This window comes from Myodes glareolus, chromosome 23 (genome assembly GCF_982192425.1).
Source record: "Myodes glareolus chromosome 23, mMyoGla1.1, whole genome shotgun sequence".
Lineage (NCBI taxonomy): Eukaryota > Metazoa > Chordata > Mammalia > Rodentia > Cricetidae > Myodes > Myodes glareolus.
The window spans coordinates 14,395,631-14,415,889 of NC_142048.1; the positions used below are offsets into that span (position 1 = coordinate 14,395,631).

Consider the following 20,259-nt stretch of genomic DNA (forward strand, 5'->3'; position numbering starts at 1 on the left):
TGTGTGGTTTGGCCTTTAATTGCATCTGTACCAGCAGCCCTCCCCTGTACAGCGCATTGTGCAGTCAGTCAGTGTAAGCCAGTGTGGCTGACACATGCAGCCTCAGAAGAATGGTACTTGCAATGTTTCTGTCAGGTTACAACTGTTTCCTCTTGCATTTTGAGCAAGGAGCCAGAAGAGGAGGAGAATGCGGATTGAATGTATATACACTTTTCTAGCAACAGGCTAGGGCCAAGTGTCAGCACAAAAGACTCTAGTTCATTTCAATTTCAAAATGTTTGATTTTTAGAAGAAAAATTTTACTGTCTGAACAGGGAGAATAAATTACTTTTTGCTTAAAAACAATCACCTTAGAAAAACTCTAGCAGACCTGCTTTCAAACAGCAGTAAGAGACATATGAATGAAATTTCAGCCTTCTAATACTGAGCATTTAGTTATGAGGAGAGCACCAAAGGGCCAGGATAAATCTTGTTATTTCTCCACTTAGTAGTACATGGAACTTAACTGTGATGCTCTGAAAATGGTAGAATTCTAGAGATGGTGGAGGTGAACAGGACTTGCTAATGGATTGCTGAGAATGGTAAGAGTAAGCGCTCAAGGATGAGCATCTCTAAGGTCTGATGACAATGGCATAGACTGGGAATGGCTTCAGGAAGAATAGATCATGGCCTCCTACTGGGGCTTAGACGTGAAGTTGTATTTATTTTGAGAATTCCATTTACATATTCGCATGAGAATACCAGACAGCATGCATGTGTAAGTCAGAGGACAACGTTCAGTGATCAGGTCTCTCCTGCCATCATGTGGGATCCAGAGATCTAACTCAAGCCATAATGCCTACTGGAACAGCCTAATACTAAGGTTTTTGTTTGTTTTTCCTTAAAGATTTATTTTTTAAACCTTTATTTATGCTGTGGGTATGTGCAGGTACCCAAGGGGCCAGGTATTAGATCATGTGGAGTTCGAGTTACAGGCAGTTGTGGTGTACTTAATGTGGGTGTTGAGAACTGAACTTTGCTCCTCTGTCAAGAGCAGTACATGGCTTGCTCTCCCACTGAGCCATCTCTCCAGCCCCTTATTTCATGTGTGTACATGGCACATGAGTGCAGATGCTTTTGGAACTTGTTATAGGTAGTTGTGAGCCACCAGATGTGAGTGGTAGGAACTGAACTCGTTTTTTAGAATAGGTGCAAGTGCTCTTAACTGCTGAGCTTTCTCTAGCCAAGACATTTTTAATACCTTTTAGGATTATAAGTGAGGATTTCAACTAGGAACTAATATATACTTGAGATTCAAATTAAAGAGAAAGGTTCACCTTGAGCTAAACGGGAGGTATATTCCAGAAACAGGATGAAATCACATGGATTTAAGTTTGGACAGAGAAGAATCAGTGATGAAAGGAGAGCAAAAGAAAACTGCCAATGAGGTGGGAAGGGGTGCCATTAAAACAGGTGAGCTATGCTGTGGGACAATGCTTTTATACACTGTAAAGATCCGTCACTTGTATTGGTTTAATAAAACGCTAATTGCTCAGTAGCCAGGCAGTATATATAGGATAGGCAGGACGACCAGACTAGGAGAATTCTGGGAAGAGGAAAGACAGAGTGGCAGTTATCAGCCAGAGGCAGAGGAAGCAAGATGAGAATGCCTGAGAAAAAGTACTAAGCCATGTAGCTAAACATAGGTAAGAATTATGAGTTAAGTTGTATGAGCTAGTTAGTAATAAGCCTGAGCAGTAGGCTAAACAGTTTATAATTAATATAAGCATCTGTGTGTTTATTTGGAACTGAATGGCTGTGGGACCAGATGGGACAGCAAGCAAAACCAAATGAAGGGGTTTCAAGGTGCCCTCAGTAGCCAGCTATTTACTGATAGGTGAAGCAAAGGCTGAAAGTTGGTCCGTGTGAGCATGCTGATGACCTGCCAGTTTTATGGAATGGTGGCATGTAGTAGTAGAATGGGTCTGTTAGGAGAGTGTTGTGATTCTTCTGTAATGTTTCCAGGAAAGGACTCTGTTACAAATGACTTTAAGATGCAGGACATAGCTTTTCCCATTGGCAGCAGCAATGTTTGAAGACAGCAGTTTGAGATCAGATTTTAAGGTGTAGGGTATTAGAGCTATGCTAATTATGAGAATGAGAGGAAATGACCTGAATTTTGTGTGTGTGTGTAGGGGGGTGTAGGCTAACGAGGATGGGATCTTGGACACAAAAGTCAGACATAAATGTAAAAGGCAAAATATACTGTGTATTTGAGTTAAGTTCTGAGTGTTGTGACCGTGATGTCACACTTTTTCTGTGACATTAGCTGAGGCTTAAGGAGATATTGAAGCATGAACACAGATGAGAAAGGACCCATGAGCATCCAAAATAGCCATTGGAGGTTAAAATAACCTCAAGATGGCATGGTAGCATTTTTTCCCTCTAGCTACTTGGTAGAACTCAGGTGAAATGTAGACTGGTTTAGGGTACTAACATAAATACAACATAGTTGAGGCATGATGATGCTGATTGAACCTAGACTGAGTGGAGATTATACTTGAAAAAAGAAAGGGTGCTCAAGGAAGAAGATTGGAAGTTGGGAGTAATATTTTAGTAGTAGGACACTGGAAACTGTGACCAATTCCAAGTTTGTCAAACCCTAGTCTAGGAAACGGAACTAAGGGCTGTACATTGGATTAATAAAAGAATTATGGTGTAGACTAGAGACAATGCTGTTAAGACAGTAAGGTCAATTTGAGCTGAGATTTCAGGTCATTATAAAGTATTATCCACTTCCATAGCATTCCATTTCCTTAGACATACTCAAATACTTGAAAAGTTAACCTAGAAATTCCATTATTGGTCCCCAAGAAGAAAATGGATTTAACTGATTGGGTTGCAGTGATTCATAAATATGCTCAGGCACTTCAAATGTGTTTTATTCAGATCCTAGGTAAATTTATTTAGCATTGAATTCAAATGAACTATATCTTTAGTGAAGGAAGAAGTCAGGGAAGGTTTGTTATTCTGTAATAGAATGAAGCGTTTAGCAGCCGAAAGATTAGTTATCTCATTGTCTTATTACTGTATCCACAAATATCCAAATTATAATTGCCATCAACATAATTCTGTTCAGTAGGGTTAAGAGCTCAAACCTAGGACCTCACACATTTTAGACAAAGTGCTCAATGGCTGAGCTCATCTTCAGTTCCACATGGCCATGTCTTCTGTTCAGTCCCTATCTTGGCTCAGACTGGCGCGGCTTCTGGAGAATCAGTTCCATGTTGGCTTGTGTGTGACATGGATGAAAAGTTGGCTCTCCCATTCCATCTGTTCTTGATAAATCTTGTTGGGATTCATATTGGTCCCAGGGCATACAACAAGTCTTACAAACTATATTTTTAAGAGTCGCATCACTAAAAACAATATTTTTAGTTTTAATTAGTCTGCTATTTCTAGTTAGCAGATGGTTATTTGAGTTTGGATAAGCACTGGTTCATAAACACTGATACTGGGACAGCACTCAGAAATGTACCTTAGCAACTAAAGAATTTCAGAAAGTTAAGGAGTGCCATTTATTAGCATGCGAAAGAAAAACATCAGAAGAACTGTATTATGAAAGTTTTTAATAAATGTTTCCATTATTTATTTCTGTATTCCTTAAAAACAAAGTCCCATCTGACAGTCCCACTCTAAAACTCTGCACGGACAGCAACTCTCATCCCGCAAGCTGATCTATGTTCTCTGTACTTCTGCTTGCCAGATGATCTTCAATAACTTTTGCAAACAGATCCCTCTTCAACAGATTATATGCAAGAGGTAAAAGCTGGCCAGCAACTTTGTGAAAATACTGAAAAGCAAACAAGCACACAAAAAACATAGTATCAAGCAGAGAAAATTGACAAGTATAGCTGACAGTATATTGAAGCCCTTGTACAACAAAACCCACTTCCAAAATCAGTCAACTCTGGACATTGGACAGGCACCCAATAGTCTGCCTCCCATCCCCCCTGCAAAAAAAAAAAAAAATCTGGAAGGGAATTCAGACCCATTACAAGTTTCCCATGGTCCATTAAGTTTTACTAACCTTTTTGTCCCAAACTGCCATCAAATTCTTTCTTTCTAAATGCTTTTTCTTAAAATACGAAGCTTTGCTTTTTTCTTTTATAGACCCTATGCCAAGTATAGGGTTTAAGTCACTCTCCTTTATTATTATTTTTTAAAATAACTATGTGTATGTGTTTTGCCTCTATGTATACTACATATCTGACTGGTGTCCAAGGAAGTCACAAGGGGGTGTCAAATCCTCTGAAACTGGAATTGCAGACAGTTGTGAACTGCCATGCAGATGCTGGTAATCGAACCCAGGTCTTCCACTGATTCATCTCTCTAGCCCCTTACTTTTATTCTCAGACTTATTCTCCACCAAGTAAACATTTCCTCCCTGCTAAGAGTTCAGTCTCAGGTTTACTGAATGATTTCACAGTATTGAAAACCCAACATTACATTCTTTTGCTGATAAACAGTAAGCATTTATTTAAGCACTTAGCTATACCTCGTGTGATTCTCACAAGCATCAAGTTTGCTTTTACTTACATCACATCTTAATGGTATTTATGGTTAGGTCCTTTGTGGCAACTGAACTGTATCATTCTGCCTGCTTAACACTTTGGATACTTTCTACTGCTAACAACCAACCACAGGCAGAAAAAGGCCTAAGCTTTTACAACAGGTAAAAGTAGACCAATTTTTCAGAACCTACCCCATAACTCAAAGTGGGGAAGAGGGAAGCACTAATCTGTGAACAAGCCCTCCAGATGCCTGGTACACACTGAAGAAAGAGCTTCTGGCTTAGACTTGCTCTTTAGCATGGTCTATAAAGTAGTGGCATTCCTGTCTCACAGGAATGTTAGTGCCTTAAGGGCCTCATCTCTGACCTACTGAAACAATTCGCATTCTGACCAGCAGCTACAGGTGGCTAGAAGCATTCACAGTTTGTGAATAATGGATTGAAGACACTGGAATGGGACTGCCTTTGTGAGCCTGAAGAAGATGCTCTACCAAAGACTTACCAAAGAACAATGAGAAATGTGCACAGCACATGAGAAGACAATTTTACAGGTAGGAAAAAAGATAAAGGTACTAGGAAAACTGCCCATTTGTACACAGCTTGGGATAATTATTTAAAAATAATGGGCCTTTTGACTCTGAGGCACCCACAGTTAAAGTAGCTGAAATGGTTAGTTTTCTTAAGGAACAAATGATAGACTACTAGTTATATTTTAATTCAAATATTTGAAAATAGTATTGTAAGACACGGTAGTAGATAGCCACCCCCATACAGAAGCAGAACTAAAGGAACGGTGCGTCTAACTCCCCATACACATCCCCACAAACCTATACACTCACAAAAATATGGCACACCCCTGGAATATTGATAGTTAAGCTGAGTTTAATGTAAACTTAAAGAAACAATTTTGCTTATTCATTTACTAGAGTACAAGATTTTAAACAGTTTTAGAACTGTTCCTTTAAAATTACTTCAGAAGTTCACTTTGAAATACAAGCTGGATCCGTATCTTGCCAGCACTGGAACTTGAGAATGTTAAGTGCAAACTTAAATGGTGTACACAGAGTAATGGGGAAAGGCAGAGTTTTTACTCACATGAGAGCCATAGCAAAAGAGGTCCATTCCTAATTCAAGCCCCATGCCATAATCACATTCATCATTAGCAAACTGCACAAAAGTCATCATTTCCTGAATGGGAGCAAACGCTTTCAGTCTCTCCTCATCACTTGCAGCCTCAACAATTGCCTTGCAAATTCTTTTAAGGTCAGCTGAAAGAAATCAATGATGTAAAGATACCACATACAAAATCACAACCATCTTTAATGATATTTTCCTTATATCTTCTACTAATGTCTACTATTACTCAACTAATAACATCTTAGGAATCTGACAAGATGAAATTCAGAATGTCAGTCATAACTTTACTTCAGATTCAAGCAGAAGACTGGACACGGGGAGTCAGAACTTCCCACAGGGACTGATTAATCCTGGCTTCAGGGGCTAGAGACCAGTGTGAGAGAAATATAGGAAGGCTGTATATATAATCCACATTTTTATAATAAGCACATTTAAAAAGAGGGCTGGTGATAGGGTTCAGTTGGTTAGAGGCTCTTGTACACAGGCCTGGCCACTTGAGTTGATTACCAGATCCCACGAGGAGGCATGAGAACCAATTCGTGACAGTTGTCCTATGACTCCATTTCACCCCAGGGTGTGTGCTGAGACCCCCGCTTCTCTGTCCCCCTCTTACCCCTGTCACATATACACAGACTTACACTCAAACTAAAAATAGATGAAACTAGAGATATCTAACCCAATGCTTTTAATATAGCACTACTTCAACATAAAAATCAATATAAAAATGTTAAATATTGGTTCAACTTATGAATTTGAACACAATTTTATGAAATTTTAAATTTAAATTATGTCATTTGTCATTGGCACTACCACATGTCAAGTGTTCAGGAGCCACTGACTGGACACCTCAGTCAGTCACCCCCCACCACCCCGTGAATTCCTAGAGGGAGAGTAAGACAGCAAACAGGATTAAATATAAACTGTCACACAACAAATCCCAACTCACTGGCTGAATATACCACATAAAAACTCAGAACTGTTATTTAAAGTCTGGTAATTACTAAGTCGCATTTATAGTTCTAAGAAACAAGTGGCTATGTGAGTAAGGCAGGGATATTTGCTTCTTCCTTGAGAGGTACTAATTTGGATTGTCTACATTTTATGCCACAGAAACAGGAAGAAAATGCTAATGGGGCACTCACAGTAGAGACAGAACAATAGTGAAATGGTTCAACAGACTAGTAGGTTGTGTGATCATCTAAGTGCTTGTGCATGACTATATGAAGTGTCTCAGCTACAGGAAAGCCGGATGTCCACAAACAACTAGTGCCTTATGGTTCCAGCTTTCCAATCGTTACTGTGTCTAAAACAAGTTAGAAAAAATAACCTAAGCAATGGGCGTTAAATCCCTTAAATGTTAAAAGTAATTACCTTCATGGGGCATATGTAGCATCATACTAAGTACTTTATATCCTTTCGCATTCACTGCCTAATTTGCAGATGAAAAAGATAAGGCTTAGTAACACTAAATAGCTTGTTTGCTCTTATCAGCTATCTATTTCCCAACACAAGGGAAAGCTTTCTCCATGTGTACAAACATACATACACATTTACACATCAGACACATTACCGTCTGTTTCAGGGAGCTCTCGATAGCCAACGTCATTTTTATCGACAGGAACAACCAAGCCTGCACCATGAAAGGTCTTTGTCACAACCTAAATCCAATGGGAAAAAAAAATGAGACCAAGAAAACAGACCCAAAAGAACAGAAGATCACCCCTCCCCCCACTCCCACCACCATGTCAACAGACACATAAACCCTGGACATTCTCACAGCATTCAGAGACATCAGCTCGGTAAATCTGGTTTCTGGGGAGAATACATTCTTAAAGACCACAAGTCAAGCATTTGAAGTAATTAAAAAATAAAATTTACAAGTTTGTCTTTATATGTCAGAAGTTACAGCAGGCCAGTCAGAAGCTACAGATGGCAGTGAAACTCCACGTGGGTCCTAGGACTCAAACCCTCACCCTGAAGAGCAGACAGTGTTCTTAACTGCTGAGCCATCCCACCAGCCCCCTGGCTTTAATTCTTGGTTGTCTTGCCTCAGCCTCCTGAGTGCCGAGGTTACAAATGTGCACAACATACTCATGTAGTCTATAGTGAAAACTTCCACGGCAGAAGAAAAATAAAGTCCAAAAATACCCTCTACTTTTAAGGTTTAACCTAAGCCTCTGGCATGTTGAAAGTCCTTCACTCCCATGTTCCCACCACACCTCCCTCCAATTCTTTCTTCATCTTTTGCTAAGCTACCTCGAAGGGCAGAATATTAAAAAGAACTTTTTAGATGCTGATCACGATTTAGGAAAAAATAAATTATAGCATTAAATCTTAATCTTTACACTGGATTAATTTATTTCATTCTTAAATGTGAAAACAAAGACTAAAATACTGTAAGAAAAGCAGACTTTCTTCCAACTCTATACAGATTACCTATAGACCAAATATAGTGACTCGCATAGACGCTGCCTTCTAAGTACTACAAGGTGATATCAATGTGGAAACACGCAACACTGTATAATGCTCTGTCGTACTAAAATGCAGTCTATGCTAACCTGTAAGGACAAAGTCAGTAACATACTATAGGAACTAAATTTTTCAGGAATAGGAAATTATAAATCAATGAAGATCTCACAGTAATATTAAAATTTATACATACATTAAAAGGGATCTGAAAAGAACTATCAACATAGAATAAGAAAATCATAATTTTCTTATAAATGATTTTCTTTGTATTTATGTTATTATCTATTTTTTAATTAAAAACAAATACTGAATATAAACTTGGGAGGAGTCAAAATGAGCACAACATGAGTTTAATCATATTTATAGACGTAGAAAAGCATTAATCTCTGAACTAAATTCTAGCCATTAACGGAAAAAAGCAAGGGTCTTCTCAAAGAACTTGCTGACCATTAAGTCCACAGAAGCTCAGTGTCTAGTCAGGTCACCTTCGGAATGTGTGATAGCAAGGCGAGGCTCATTTCTTATAGTAAGAAATTTCTCTTGAGAACCAGACACATAAGAAAACAGTACAAAATGATAAATGTCACTGTAATTCCTCTCAAAGTAAACATATTTCTGATCTATAGGACTCAAGGAAGATTTACTAAAACAGCAGTTCACTGGTGGCGTTCAGCCCGCTGCTGAGTCAAGATGAGAGTGAGGCAGGCCCTCAGTGACTAAGTGCACTGGGAACTGCACAGCAGCACTTCATTCGGAGATGACAAGGACGCCGGTGGCTTAGCATGTTCAGACAGAACAGCTTCAGAAGACGGCATGAAAGGCTGGAGGAGAATGCTGATCCTCACTCCCCCAGTGGTTATGAGGAATGCCCATTAAAAAGCAGAATTCTTTTACATATCTGTTGACTTAGAGACTTATAACTTATTTATAAACAGATTTATAGCTTGATGGAGGAGGGTTATCTGTCTATTGTGTTATTTTCATTGGTCAATAAAGAGACTGCCTTGGCCCCTTGATAGGACAGAAAATTAGGTAGGCGGAGTAAACAGAACAAAATGCTGGGAAGAGGGCTATGAGCCAGAAGCCATGGAGCCAGCCCAGGTCAGACATGCTGAATCTTTTCCGGTAAGCCACCACCTCGTGGTGCTACAGATTATTAGAAATGGGTTAATATCAAGATATGAGAGTTAGTCAGTAACTAACTCTCTAGAGATAATGGGCCAGGCAGTGCTTAAATGAATACAATCTGTGAGGTGTTATTTCTGCGACTAAGCTAGCCGTGCGGGAGCTGGGTGAGGCGAAAAGCAGGCCTGCCTGCAGCCCCTCATTACAATAGCTGCTTTATAAAACCATTTCTCACTCCCAAGAATCACCTGCTGCTTTATAAAACCCTTTCTTACTCTACAGACACTAGTAAGTAAGTGCTGATAGGGTCAAGGAGGAATCCGGAGAAAATTAACAAATCTTAACCCATACTGTTTCTAAAAAGTAAGCTGCCTTTGCAGTCTTAGTGACTAAGTATAGAACTACATCCCTAATGTACCTTTCACTAAAACGAGACCTCAGCCATCAAAAAATAAAGCTTAATATTAAGCACAGAGCTGCTTTTATTTACCTTTACACAATGGCCGGTACAACAAGATTAAAAGATCAGAATGAGGGGCTGGAGAGATGGCTTAGCAGTTAAGAGCACTAGCTGCTCTTCTAGAGGACCTGGGTTCAATTCCCAGCAGCCACATGATGGCTCACAACTGTCTGTAACTCCAGTTCCAGGAGACCCAACATCCTCTTACAGACGTACATGCAGGCAGAACAGCAATGCACATTTAGAAAGAGAATACAACCATAGGATGGGCCTCCAGTTATAAGTCAGCCTGCACGCCAACCTGAAGGCTGACCTGACCCCTGCTTCAGCACTGTCCCAGAGCCCTGGGCGACGGCATGGATCTCTCTCTGTCTCTGTCTCTGTCTTGGGCGATGGCATGTAGCGTGCTCTCTGTTTTTGTTTGTTTTTGTTTTTAGAGACAGGGTTTCTCTGTGTAACAGTCCTAGCTGTCCAGGAACTAGCTCTTGTCAACCAGGCTGGCCTCCAACTCTCAGAGATCCGCCTGCCTCTGCCTCCCGACCTGACTGGCCTGTAGCTCTCCTTAGGACAGGACTTGAGAAAGAATGCAGGGTTGCTGGGGAGGAGTCCAGAGCAGAGCACAGCAGTCAGATGGGTGAAACCCTACCTTCTTATCTCTCTGTTTCATCTTCAAGGTTCTCTGTTCCAGCGAGTAGCCTAGTTTTCTGGCTGCTTCTGTGAGTTTCTCATCTATGTTTTTCAAAATGCTAGTTTTCTTTCTGTCTGTTACTTCTTTAAGTTTTTTCATCAGAAATAACCTGGAAAAGAATCAAAAGCCGTGGTTATACTGGCGGTGTCTCTCTACTTAATACACAGCAGTCAAGGAGCTGAGATAAAAATGTCAAGTCCCACACACTGCTTCTGTCCGAGGTCCTCATAGGCTGCAGCAAACAAGGAATAAGCACTACTCATGTTAGATGTCTTATCTTATGTAGCCCCGCTGTAAACACGAGGTAAAACATCCAAAAGCCAATGCTGAGTTTTAAGTCATACTGCTAGAAATAAAGACATGGCGTTCAGAACCAGGTGGTGATAGTGCATGCTTTTAATCCCACCCCTGGGGAGGCAGACACAGGCAGATCTCTGTGAGTTTGAGGCAAGCCTGGTCTACAGAGCAAGTTCCAGGACAGCCACAGCCACACAGAGAGACCCTGTCTTGAAAAAAAAAAAAATCACGGCATACTGCCTTGGAGAGAGAGGGTTGGCTCAAGAGGAAAACATAAATGTGCTGTCCACAAAAAGGATTTTTTGTGGTAGCAGACCCTTGGAATAAACTGACTTCTATTTGCTACCTACATTAGGAATTTGGAATTTACAGCAGTCCTTTAGACCATGTAATTTTCATTCCTCTTTACATGCCAGGAAACAGATACAGAGGTAGTTTTACAGAAGGAAAGACAAACATTAATCTTGCTGTTTGAGTACATATTATATCCTATATGCATTTAGACAGGGAGAAAATAGAGCCATTCTGGTCCATTATTTGCCCTCTTCTCAACAAGTCATGGCATTTATAATATTCACCTTATCTACCTTATTGCTAGTTATGTTATTGCTATAATTTGTTTTCATAAACAATTTATAATAAATAATACATGTTTATAGACATAAAATTCATTTTTATAGCTATAAATACCCATTCAATGACATTAATGTGTACTTAGCACAGTATCTGTAGGTGTTAACTACCAGCTAAGAAATCTTGGGATATGGATGTGTTCAGGTGTTTTTCAAATTGATTTCCATAAAGGTTTTACCAATCAACACTTCTATCGGTAAGGTTCTTAGCCCCTGATAATCACGGGTCATAGTCACCACTTAACCTTACTGACACTGCTTCCTTCATTCTTTAGCTAGCGAGCCTTGCACAACAGACAGACAAACAAGACACTTAGAACTTGGGTTGTTTTAAACTATTAAGATCGGTAAGACTAATATAAATTAAGTTAGATATTTGGGGAGATACATATTTAGCTCTGTGTTATAGCACTTGCCCAGCAAATGTAATGCCCTGAGTTTGGTACCCAGCACTGGAAATTTAAAAAGATGTATTTATATGCTGTGGTGTTTTTAGGGTGATTTATGGAGAATCTACTAGGGAACAGTACCGTGCAAAAGACACAGTCCTGTATCAGGGGGCTTACAGGCTAGTATAAGAGACAGTAAACAACTACAATTTCCAATAAAGACAATGCCAATTTAAGTTGATCAGTAAACTTAAAGGTTTAGAAGAATGTTATCAGGGCCAAGGATACAGCCCAAGTAATAGGCACGTGCCTGTGATGCTCATGGCCCTGGGTTCAGTCCCCAGTACTCAAAAACAAAACAATAAATAAAAAAAAAAACCAACCCTGGGAGTCTACACAAATTACAAATGCCAAGCAAATCTTACATAAAACTCAACAGTTTTAGAAGAGAAAGAACAAAATGTGGTTGTCCCTTAGGTACACCAGTATGTACACAGCATAGTACAGTGGTCACTTTGGGTGGACTTGGTTTGAATTCTTTAATAATAAACTATACTATCAAGTCATAGGAATAAAGTCTTTTGGAGTCATACAAAATATCCTATTTCATGGATAAAGATTACCTTGTTGATTACAACATAAATTGCATAGCTATTAACAGATAACTTCAAATCATGTATGTGGCCAGTACCAATTGGTTCATTCAGCTGGATTCTGACTCCTTCCTATATGAAAAATTGGTGCATTTCCCATGCTATTATTTTTAGGTGATTCCACGTGGGACCTGGCTTTTCCCAAGCAGAAGCAACTCTTGCAAGTCTGAAAGGCAAAGGGGATGGGATGTAGCAGCCATGCTGCGGCATTCCACTTTGTAGAAGGTGTAGAGACAGCTGATAGGTCCAGAATAGCTGTAGATAAGATCTCAGGACCTCATCCTTAGCTTTAAGAGGTTGAGTGGCAGAGGGCAGGACAGTGATTTTTCTGGCATAACTGCAGATCAATGATGGGTCCCACAACTACTTGAGAGAGCAGCTCATTGCCCGGCTTCCTGATAACAGCAGACACAAACACTGATGAGACGGTAGTCACACAGCTGTTATCCAGGGAGGCTTGGCTTGTTCCAGTCGCTCTTCCAAGGACTTCATAAATAACTTACTCTTAAAAACTGTTTAAACTATATTGCAGTCGGTTCTTATAATGAAGTCTTAATGGCATTGTTTAAATATGTCTAATTAAAAATCCTGATTTTTCTGATTTCTATGGAAAAATCAGAATTAAGATTAAGCACTACTCACACACTTTTGCAATGTAGGGGATAAAACCCAGAAGTTTTGACATGCTAAGAACATGCTCTGCCACATGTTCAGAGCTCAGTCCAGAATAAGGCAATACGTACATTAAAGAAGCAGTCACATAAACTTTCGATGAAAAGCAGCAAACTGTGTTGTCTCGTCTCAGAAGTCATAAAAGTGAGCCGAGAAATCTCCAGCGTCGGAGTCACGACAACCCTACTTTGTAATGTGGTGTAGACATGCAACAAAGGAAAGAGAATTAAAATGAAATAGTTTCTTACTTGATGGCAGCAAACACATTGTCTCCATTTTGAATAATTACACAATTTTTCTTTGCCTCATTTGTACCAACATATACAGGAAGTTCATCAGGAGAATCCCTGTTTTAACAAAAGACAATAAACATTTAGCTGTCATAATTTATGATGCCAGTAAGCAGAAAATTAAGACTATAAACAAAATATACCTGTAAAAAGCAGAATAAACTTACTAGGTTTAACCTGTAGTATCTCCAGACTGTCTATGAAAAATCTTATACATCAGAACATAAAGCTAAGGTTTTTAGCACCTAATTATTTTTCTTCAAAATAAAAAATGGTAAAGAGAGTCTGTCAACAAGAGTATTTCAGACAACTGATGGTCACCTTCATTTCAGAATTTATTAAGAAAAATACAGCAAGAAGTGGAGTAAAAGCCAAAAAGAAACAGGATAGATTTGAAAAACTGAAGAATTGAAAAATCATATTCATGTAGAGAGCCAACCCTTTTATGTTAAAACTGAAAAAGCCAGTAGTAGAAAGAGGTTAAGATTCTTGGCTAAATTCTAGTAGCCAATTAGTTTCACAGCCAACAACAAAACCCCTCTGACAGCATTCCCAGCCTTGCAAGTTCTGTTCAGTACTTCTCTCCAGCCACACCTCATCCTTCCTCTGTTACTTCACTTTAACTACACACCACAGTACTCCTGCTACAAGTGGGCAAGGTACTTCTCACACATATCTGCGGGCATTCCCTTAATTCTCACAATATTCCTATCAAATATATGCTGTTATCCCTGTTATTTCAAGAGAGGAAACTGAGACACAGAAAGGTCATAGTCACCACTGACTGGCATAGTGTCATCACGGTAATAAATGGCAGGACCAATTTTTTGAGTCCTAGAAGGGTTTATATGATCTCATTTGAGGTGCAAAGAAGCTCTTCTGATCACAAAGGACAAAACTTTATATTAAAGAGAAAAAGAAATCAGGGAAGTTTAATGTAAAGAGTTCACCAACCTAGGCAGGCTAAAAAGGTGAAGGGTAGCCAGAACAACAGACAAAGCCTGAAGCCATCAATAAGAGGAAAATGCGTCTTCCTTTGGGGGATGCCAGACTCACTGTCTGTAAGACTCATTGATAGCAGAGTAACTGTATTTTAGAGAGAGAAGATCCTTTACCTGAAATACCCCATGTGGTACTGAGTTTTATTATCTCCAATAATAATGGTCTGGAACTCAGGAGGGTCATAGTAAAACCTCCAGTGAAGATTCCAGTTCAAGCCTGTGGATTTTGTCTTCATTTTATGTTTCCCAGCAAGGATATCATAAGGACCCACTAACCGAAGTCCAAGGCTGGTAGCAAGTGCATCTATAAGGAAAATAAGTTTACTCAGGTGACACTTTCTAGAGGCAAAAAGGAAATAATGCCTTTCATCACTGATTTTCTTGTTTGCTTGCTTTTTTTTTTTTTTTTTTTTTTTAGATTGTTTCTCTTTAGTCCTAGCTGTTATGAAACTCACCATGTAGACCAGGCTGGCTTCAAACTCAGATGTCCACCTGTCCCTGCTTCCTGATTCTAAAGAATTCTTAACCAAGTTGTTTTTAAAGAATGCTTTTAAAGTCTGTTAAAATGTTTCTACCCACAGAAGAATCAGTTTTAACAGAAATGTGGCACTAAATTTCCCTTTAAGTTTACTACTGAATTAGTTTAACACGGTTCACATTTCCTGAGCCACACACTTACCTTGCCTCACTGCTGTCTACTACTGTTGGCTACAAATACACAGATCAAGGAGGAGACAACATAGAGCAAGGAGAGGGAAAAAATGGTTTTCCTTTCCTTCTCTTCAGCTGTCACTCCAGGTTGTTTTGACTTCCAGATAATCTGAACCACAACACTCAACGATTCCATGGTTTTGTCACAGAACACGGGGCAGAGTAAGAAAGAGAACCACAATGCCATGAAGTCTACAGATCTGCAGCTCTTCTAGGACCAGTACAATTAAGCACGGAGCCATCTCTCTCTCTGTAAATGTCCTTGAAGGAAACTTAGTTTACCAGTCCACGAGACAAGTTTGCACAGGCAAAGTGACAATATATGCAACTGCTACTTTTCCTGTAGCTTCCATGAAGGAATGTCCTGAAACTGCTTGCCTTTGCCAATAGGTGACAGTAGCATATTACAGCATTCTGATTGGGAGATGACATTAAACCAAAAAGGCTCGTGTGCTGAAAGCACGGCCCAGCTAGTGACATCAATGAGCAGTAACAGGCCAGTAGGAGGTAAGGTCTAGCTGGAGGGAGTTGGTTGATGACTTGAAGGGTTCATCCTGTTCTGGGACTCCTGCTCTTTGCTTGCTGTCTGCCATGAGGTAAGAACTTTGCTGACACATCCTTCTGGCATAACCTATCACAGGCACCAAAACAATGAAGCCAACTACCCAGGGTCAGAAACTTTTAAAACCAGGATGCAAAATAACCCTGTCCTCCTACGGGGCTGCTGTCTCAGGCCACAGCCATGTAATCAACTAACATTAAGTATCAACTCGTTTCTTTGAAGACAGCTCTCTCGTTAGAAACAACTTTGGGAATGGTCCTTTGTCTTCTCTTTTTTGATATGGTCTCAATGTGTAGCTGGCCTGAAACTGTGATACTCTCAGCCAGTGTCCTAACTGCTGAGACTGTAACGGGCACGCGTCAGCACAGCTGGCTGAAACACCCTTTCTCTATGATCGTGTCTGTCTTTCCTCCAGTTCCCTACATCTTTTCCAGTCAGGAGCAGAAAGACACTGGAGGAACTCACCGGCTGGCTTTTCAGGATCAAGTTCTTCACAGAACTTCCAGAAATGATAGAAATCTTCAGGTAGGGAAAGCTGATAAAGATTTTCTACTTCTTTCCGAAGGTCACCGGAGACATCAGCTTCACAGGATTTACTTTTCTTCACTTCAACTGCCTTTTCACACTGAAAATTGACACATGTAACTTCAGTTCTCCAAAAGTAACCTCAAAAACTCTCCTTGCAAAAAACCAATTATTGCCTGTTCTGTGTATGTCTGGCTTGGAGTATATGGCTACCTCTACAGGCTGGAAGAGGGCATTGGATTCCCTGGAGCTGGAGTTATATTAGGTTGAGAGCTGCCCAACATATCAGGAACTGAACCTGGGTCCTCTGCAAGACCACTGTATATTCTTAATTGCTGAGCCATCTTTCTAGCTCCATTTAATATATGTTTAAAAAACAAAGCAAAAAAAATCAATGACAAAAGCATATGCTAACTTTATTTATGAGTAAAATCCTAGGGATTCCTTTGTACAAAGTAGAAATAGTTTGCATGGTGGTCAATGAATACCAACACATAGCATGTTTTTAAATATACTTCTCTGTGATAGCAGAAACACAAGAAACAAAAGAAAATCTTTTCTTTAAATATTTATTAATTTATTATGTATACATTATTCTGTCTACATGTATACCTGCAGGCCAGAAGAGGGCACCAGACCTCATTACAGATGGTTGTGAGCTACCATGTGGTTGCTGGGAATTGAACTCAGGACCTTTGGAAGAACAGGCAATGCTCTAACCACTGAGCCATCTCTCCAGCCCCAAGAAAAATCTTTAAAAATTGTCAAAAACGCAGAATGTCATCACTCCATAATCAACACTCAAGAGGACTGCCTGGGTAAAGTCAACATGGGATAAACAGTGAAACCATATTAAAAAAACAAGTAAAAAACATACAATGGCACATACGTATGAAGAAGCCAGGATGAAACCAATTACTTTGATATTCTAACCTAAAACAGTAAAAGGTAAAAGAAACCTGTTTCTTCAGGAAGTCCAACCAGTTACTTCTGGCTTATTTACCACAACCATTACTAACCTCCCATTTAAAACCACAGGTCTTCCTTTTAACACTCCAAACAAAAGAAGAGGGCAGGCATGGTAGAGTTAATGAGAATAAACTCTGAGCTAAAACTACTTGTCTCAGAAAAGGCTTTGTAATGCCTTGTATCTTCCAGCACCATGCAATAGGAGTCGGCTAGGTGAAAGGATGCTATTAGAAAGCAACACACTTCTACCAAGGTAGCACGCTTGCTTCAGGTTACCTGCCTTGGTTCTCTAAGCACAGTCTGTTTCTTTCCGGGAACCTAGATCCTTCAGAGTTTATTATTTCCATGACATTCCTCCTTTCAGCCCAGACTTGTGGTTCTGAACAAAGGGGTAAATGCACATTTAACCACAGCTGGGCTAGTGGTATCTAGTGGCACAGAGCCTGGGGTGATGCCTAACATTGTACAATGCACAGGGGAGCTGCACTCAATGTTGATTATGCTAGAGTTGAAAATTTTCACCTAGGTGTTTCTGATAAGTACATTTTCTCAGAGGTCCAGGTTCATTAATCAGTACCAAAGTCTACATAATGTATTTCTAAATCTAATGGCATGTAAGACTTCTTCACGAAGGCACTGTCCTTAGGGGTTGAAATGCCAACCGGCAGGAGAATAGATAGTTATAGGGCTTTCAAACAACGGAGTACACTAAATACATGAAAGGGAAGTACAGTGAACACCATGGCTCAATAAGACTATCTGAAAGGATTGGGTGTGGCTCTGTTGGAGGAAGTGTGTCACTGGGGGTGGGCTTTCAGGTTTCAAAAACCCACTCCAAGCCTAGAGTCTTCCTGTTGCCTGTGGATCCAGAATCTCAGCTACTTCTCCAGCACCACATCTGTCTGCATGCCACCATGCTTCCAGCCATCGTGATAATGGACTAAACCTCTGAACCTGGAAGCAAGCCCCAATTAAATGATTTCTTTTCCAAGAGTTGTGATGGTCATGGTGTCTCTTCACAGCAATAGAACACCGACTAAGACAAAATGTACCATAACAGCCTGTTTAGAAATCAATGAACTCCAAAAGAAGGCAAGGGTGACAGGGGCAGTGACTAGAAGCAGCAGGAAAAGTTTAGGCAGAGAGGATAAGGTGCCTAGGTTGGTAGATACAGAGCAGTGGCAGCATTTAATTTTTATATTAAAAGCTTTTTTATTTAAACGTTTTCATACAATATATTTTGGTCACATTTCCCCTCCTCCCCATCTCAACATGAATTCCAGGGATTGGATTCAGGTCATCAGATCGGAGGAGAAATCCATTCCCTACTGAGCCATCGCATTGGACCTTGTTTAAGACAGGGTCTACTGTAGCCCAGGCTGGCCTTGAACTTGCAGTATAACTGAGGATGACGTGGAACTTTTGATCCCACTGCCTCTGCCTGAGAAGTGCTGGGATTACAAATGTGTGCCAATGCTCTGGCTTTTGGGTTGACCCCTGACTTAATTTCCAGCTGTCACCTGGGCAAGTTATTCAACCTCTCTGTGCTTTGTACTCTTGTCTAAAGACACTGTAAACCTGTTACTGCTGTGTGTTCGTTTTTAAAAGAAAGAATAGCTCTGTTTCAAAATAAAACAGTCTGAGCAGATAATTGATGCTGGCTACTAGTGCCAGCTATAAACACTCTACCAGACCGTCTCTATTTACAGTTAAGCCAATTATTCTGCCAAAGCAGCCCACTGTACCTTCAAAGAGATTTGTCAGCTCTGCTTTAAATCAATGGGCTTCAGAATCCTCGCATTCCTAGCCAGGAGGATTTGAGACAGCTGCTGTCCTCAGACTACGTTTTTAACTTGGTGTTGCGAGAAAACATGACCCAAGGTGAAAAATAAATACCTACAAGCACCGGTCCCTGACCCTTAAGCCTGAACAATAGCCTCACCATACCCAGCTTAAAAATCTGTTAGAATTGTTAAACTTTAGTTTTCCTGATTAATCCCTGTTGTTAGCTACTGAATACTTAGGGAATGCACGAAATCATGTCAAAGTCCAGACTGGCCATTTTATCACTCCTTTGCACCCCCGCATCACTTATTCTATGTCAAGGGATCTCTTATTTTTTCTTCTCTGCCATCAAGACTTTCAAACCTGAGCTGCCTTAAGAGTCGTCTTGTCAGGCACTGGGCGCACTCCCTTAATCCCAGCACTCGGGAGGCAGAGGCAAGTGGATCTCTATGAGTTCCAGGTTAGCCTGGTCTACGTAATGGGTCCCAGGGCTACAAAACAGATCCTGTCTCAAACAAAAGTTGTCTTTAACAACTCCTTGTTAAATCCAGCCGGCACTTTTCCCCAACACACCAGCGTGAACTCCAAGCAAAAAGCCGAGGGTGAAATGTAAGCTCGCGTGTACCCCGCCGCCTTGGCAGCTACTGCACAAAGCGCGGGGCACACCAGACCTTTCCATCAGCTGGAGATGGATATGGAGTGAATGGATGGATGAATGGTCGGTCGCCCAGAAATGCCGGCTGGGGCTGGAGAGGAACGACCGCCCCGCAGTCCCCAGGGGAGCAGCCCTCGAGGCTTGCCAGGGGAATGAAAAGCGCCGCCCCGAGCTCCGCCACCGCCCACAGCATCCCCGCACATCCCCGCCTTGCCTACCTGCGGCCCCGCCCCGCTCGGCCTGCGCTTCCCGCCGCCGCCGACCATCCTGTAGCAGCAGCGCGCCGAGGACCGCGTTCCCGCCACTTCCGAACGCCAACGACTGCTTCCGGGTTCAAAAGCCGCCAGTCCCCGGCGCCAATTTAGAGCTCAGACTCCGCCCCCGAGGCGGAACGTGGACGCAGAGGCCCCGCCCCAGGCAGGGTGGGCCACGCCCCCTGAGCGCAGACAGTACTGAACCTGACCCCTCAGATGCCTGACCCTGAGATGCCCACAGCCCAGTACCTAGGCCCGATGCTCCAGAGACCCTGAGATATGAAATTTGGGTCCCTTGGGGAGATACAAGCTCCGTCCTCAGGTGCACACTGCTGGCTGTGTGATGCCGCCTCACTTCAGCCTTTTTGTTTTCTTTATTTCTGTTCGTTTAGCGAATTTATCTTTTGCACTCCATCCCGTTCCCTTCTCTATT

At 41.0% G+C, this 20,259-nt stretch overlaps 1 protein-coding gene across 1 annotated transcript; it reads right to left on the bottom strand.

Moving 5' to 3' along the window:
• Positions 1 to 3,591: 3,591 nt before the first annotated feature.
• Hpf1 (histone PARylation factor 1) lies at positions 3,592 to 19,909 on the bottom strand. The gene is made up of 8 exons (XM_048455734.3): positions 19,791 to 19,909; positions 16,104 to 16,263; positions 14,480 to 14,669; positions 13,323 to 13,421; positions 10,390 to 10,540; positions 7,260 to 7,347; positions 5,648 to 5,820; positions 3,592 to 3,832 (listed from the first exon to the last, which is right to left on the bottom strand). Exons 1-8 carry the CDS (start codon positions 19,836 to 19,838, stop codon positions 3,701 to 3,703), a joined length of 1,041 nt encoding a protein of 346 aa, XP_048311691.1. The 5' UTR covers positions 19,839 to 19,909; the 3' UTR covers positions 3,592 to 3,700.
• Positions 19,910 to 20,259: the final 350 nt, after the last annotated feature.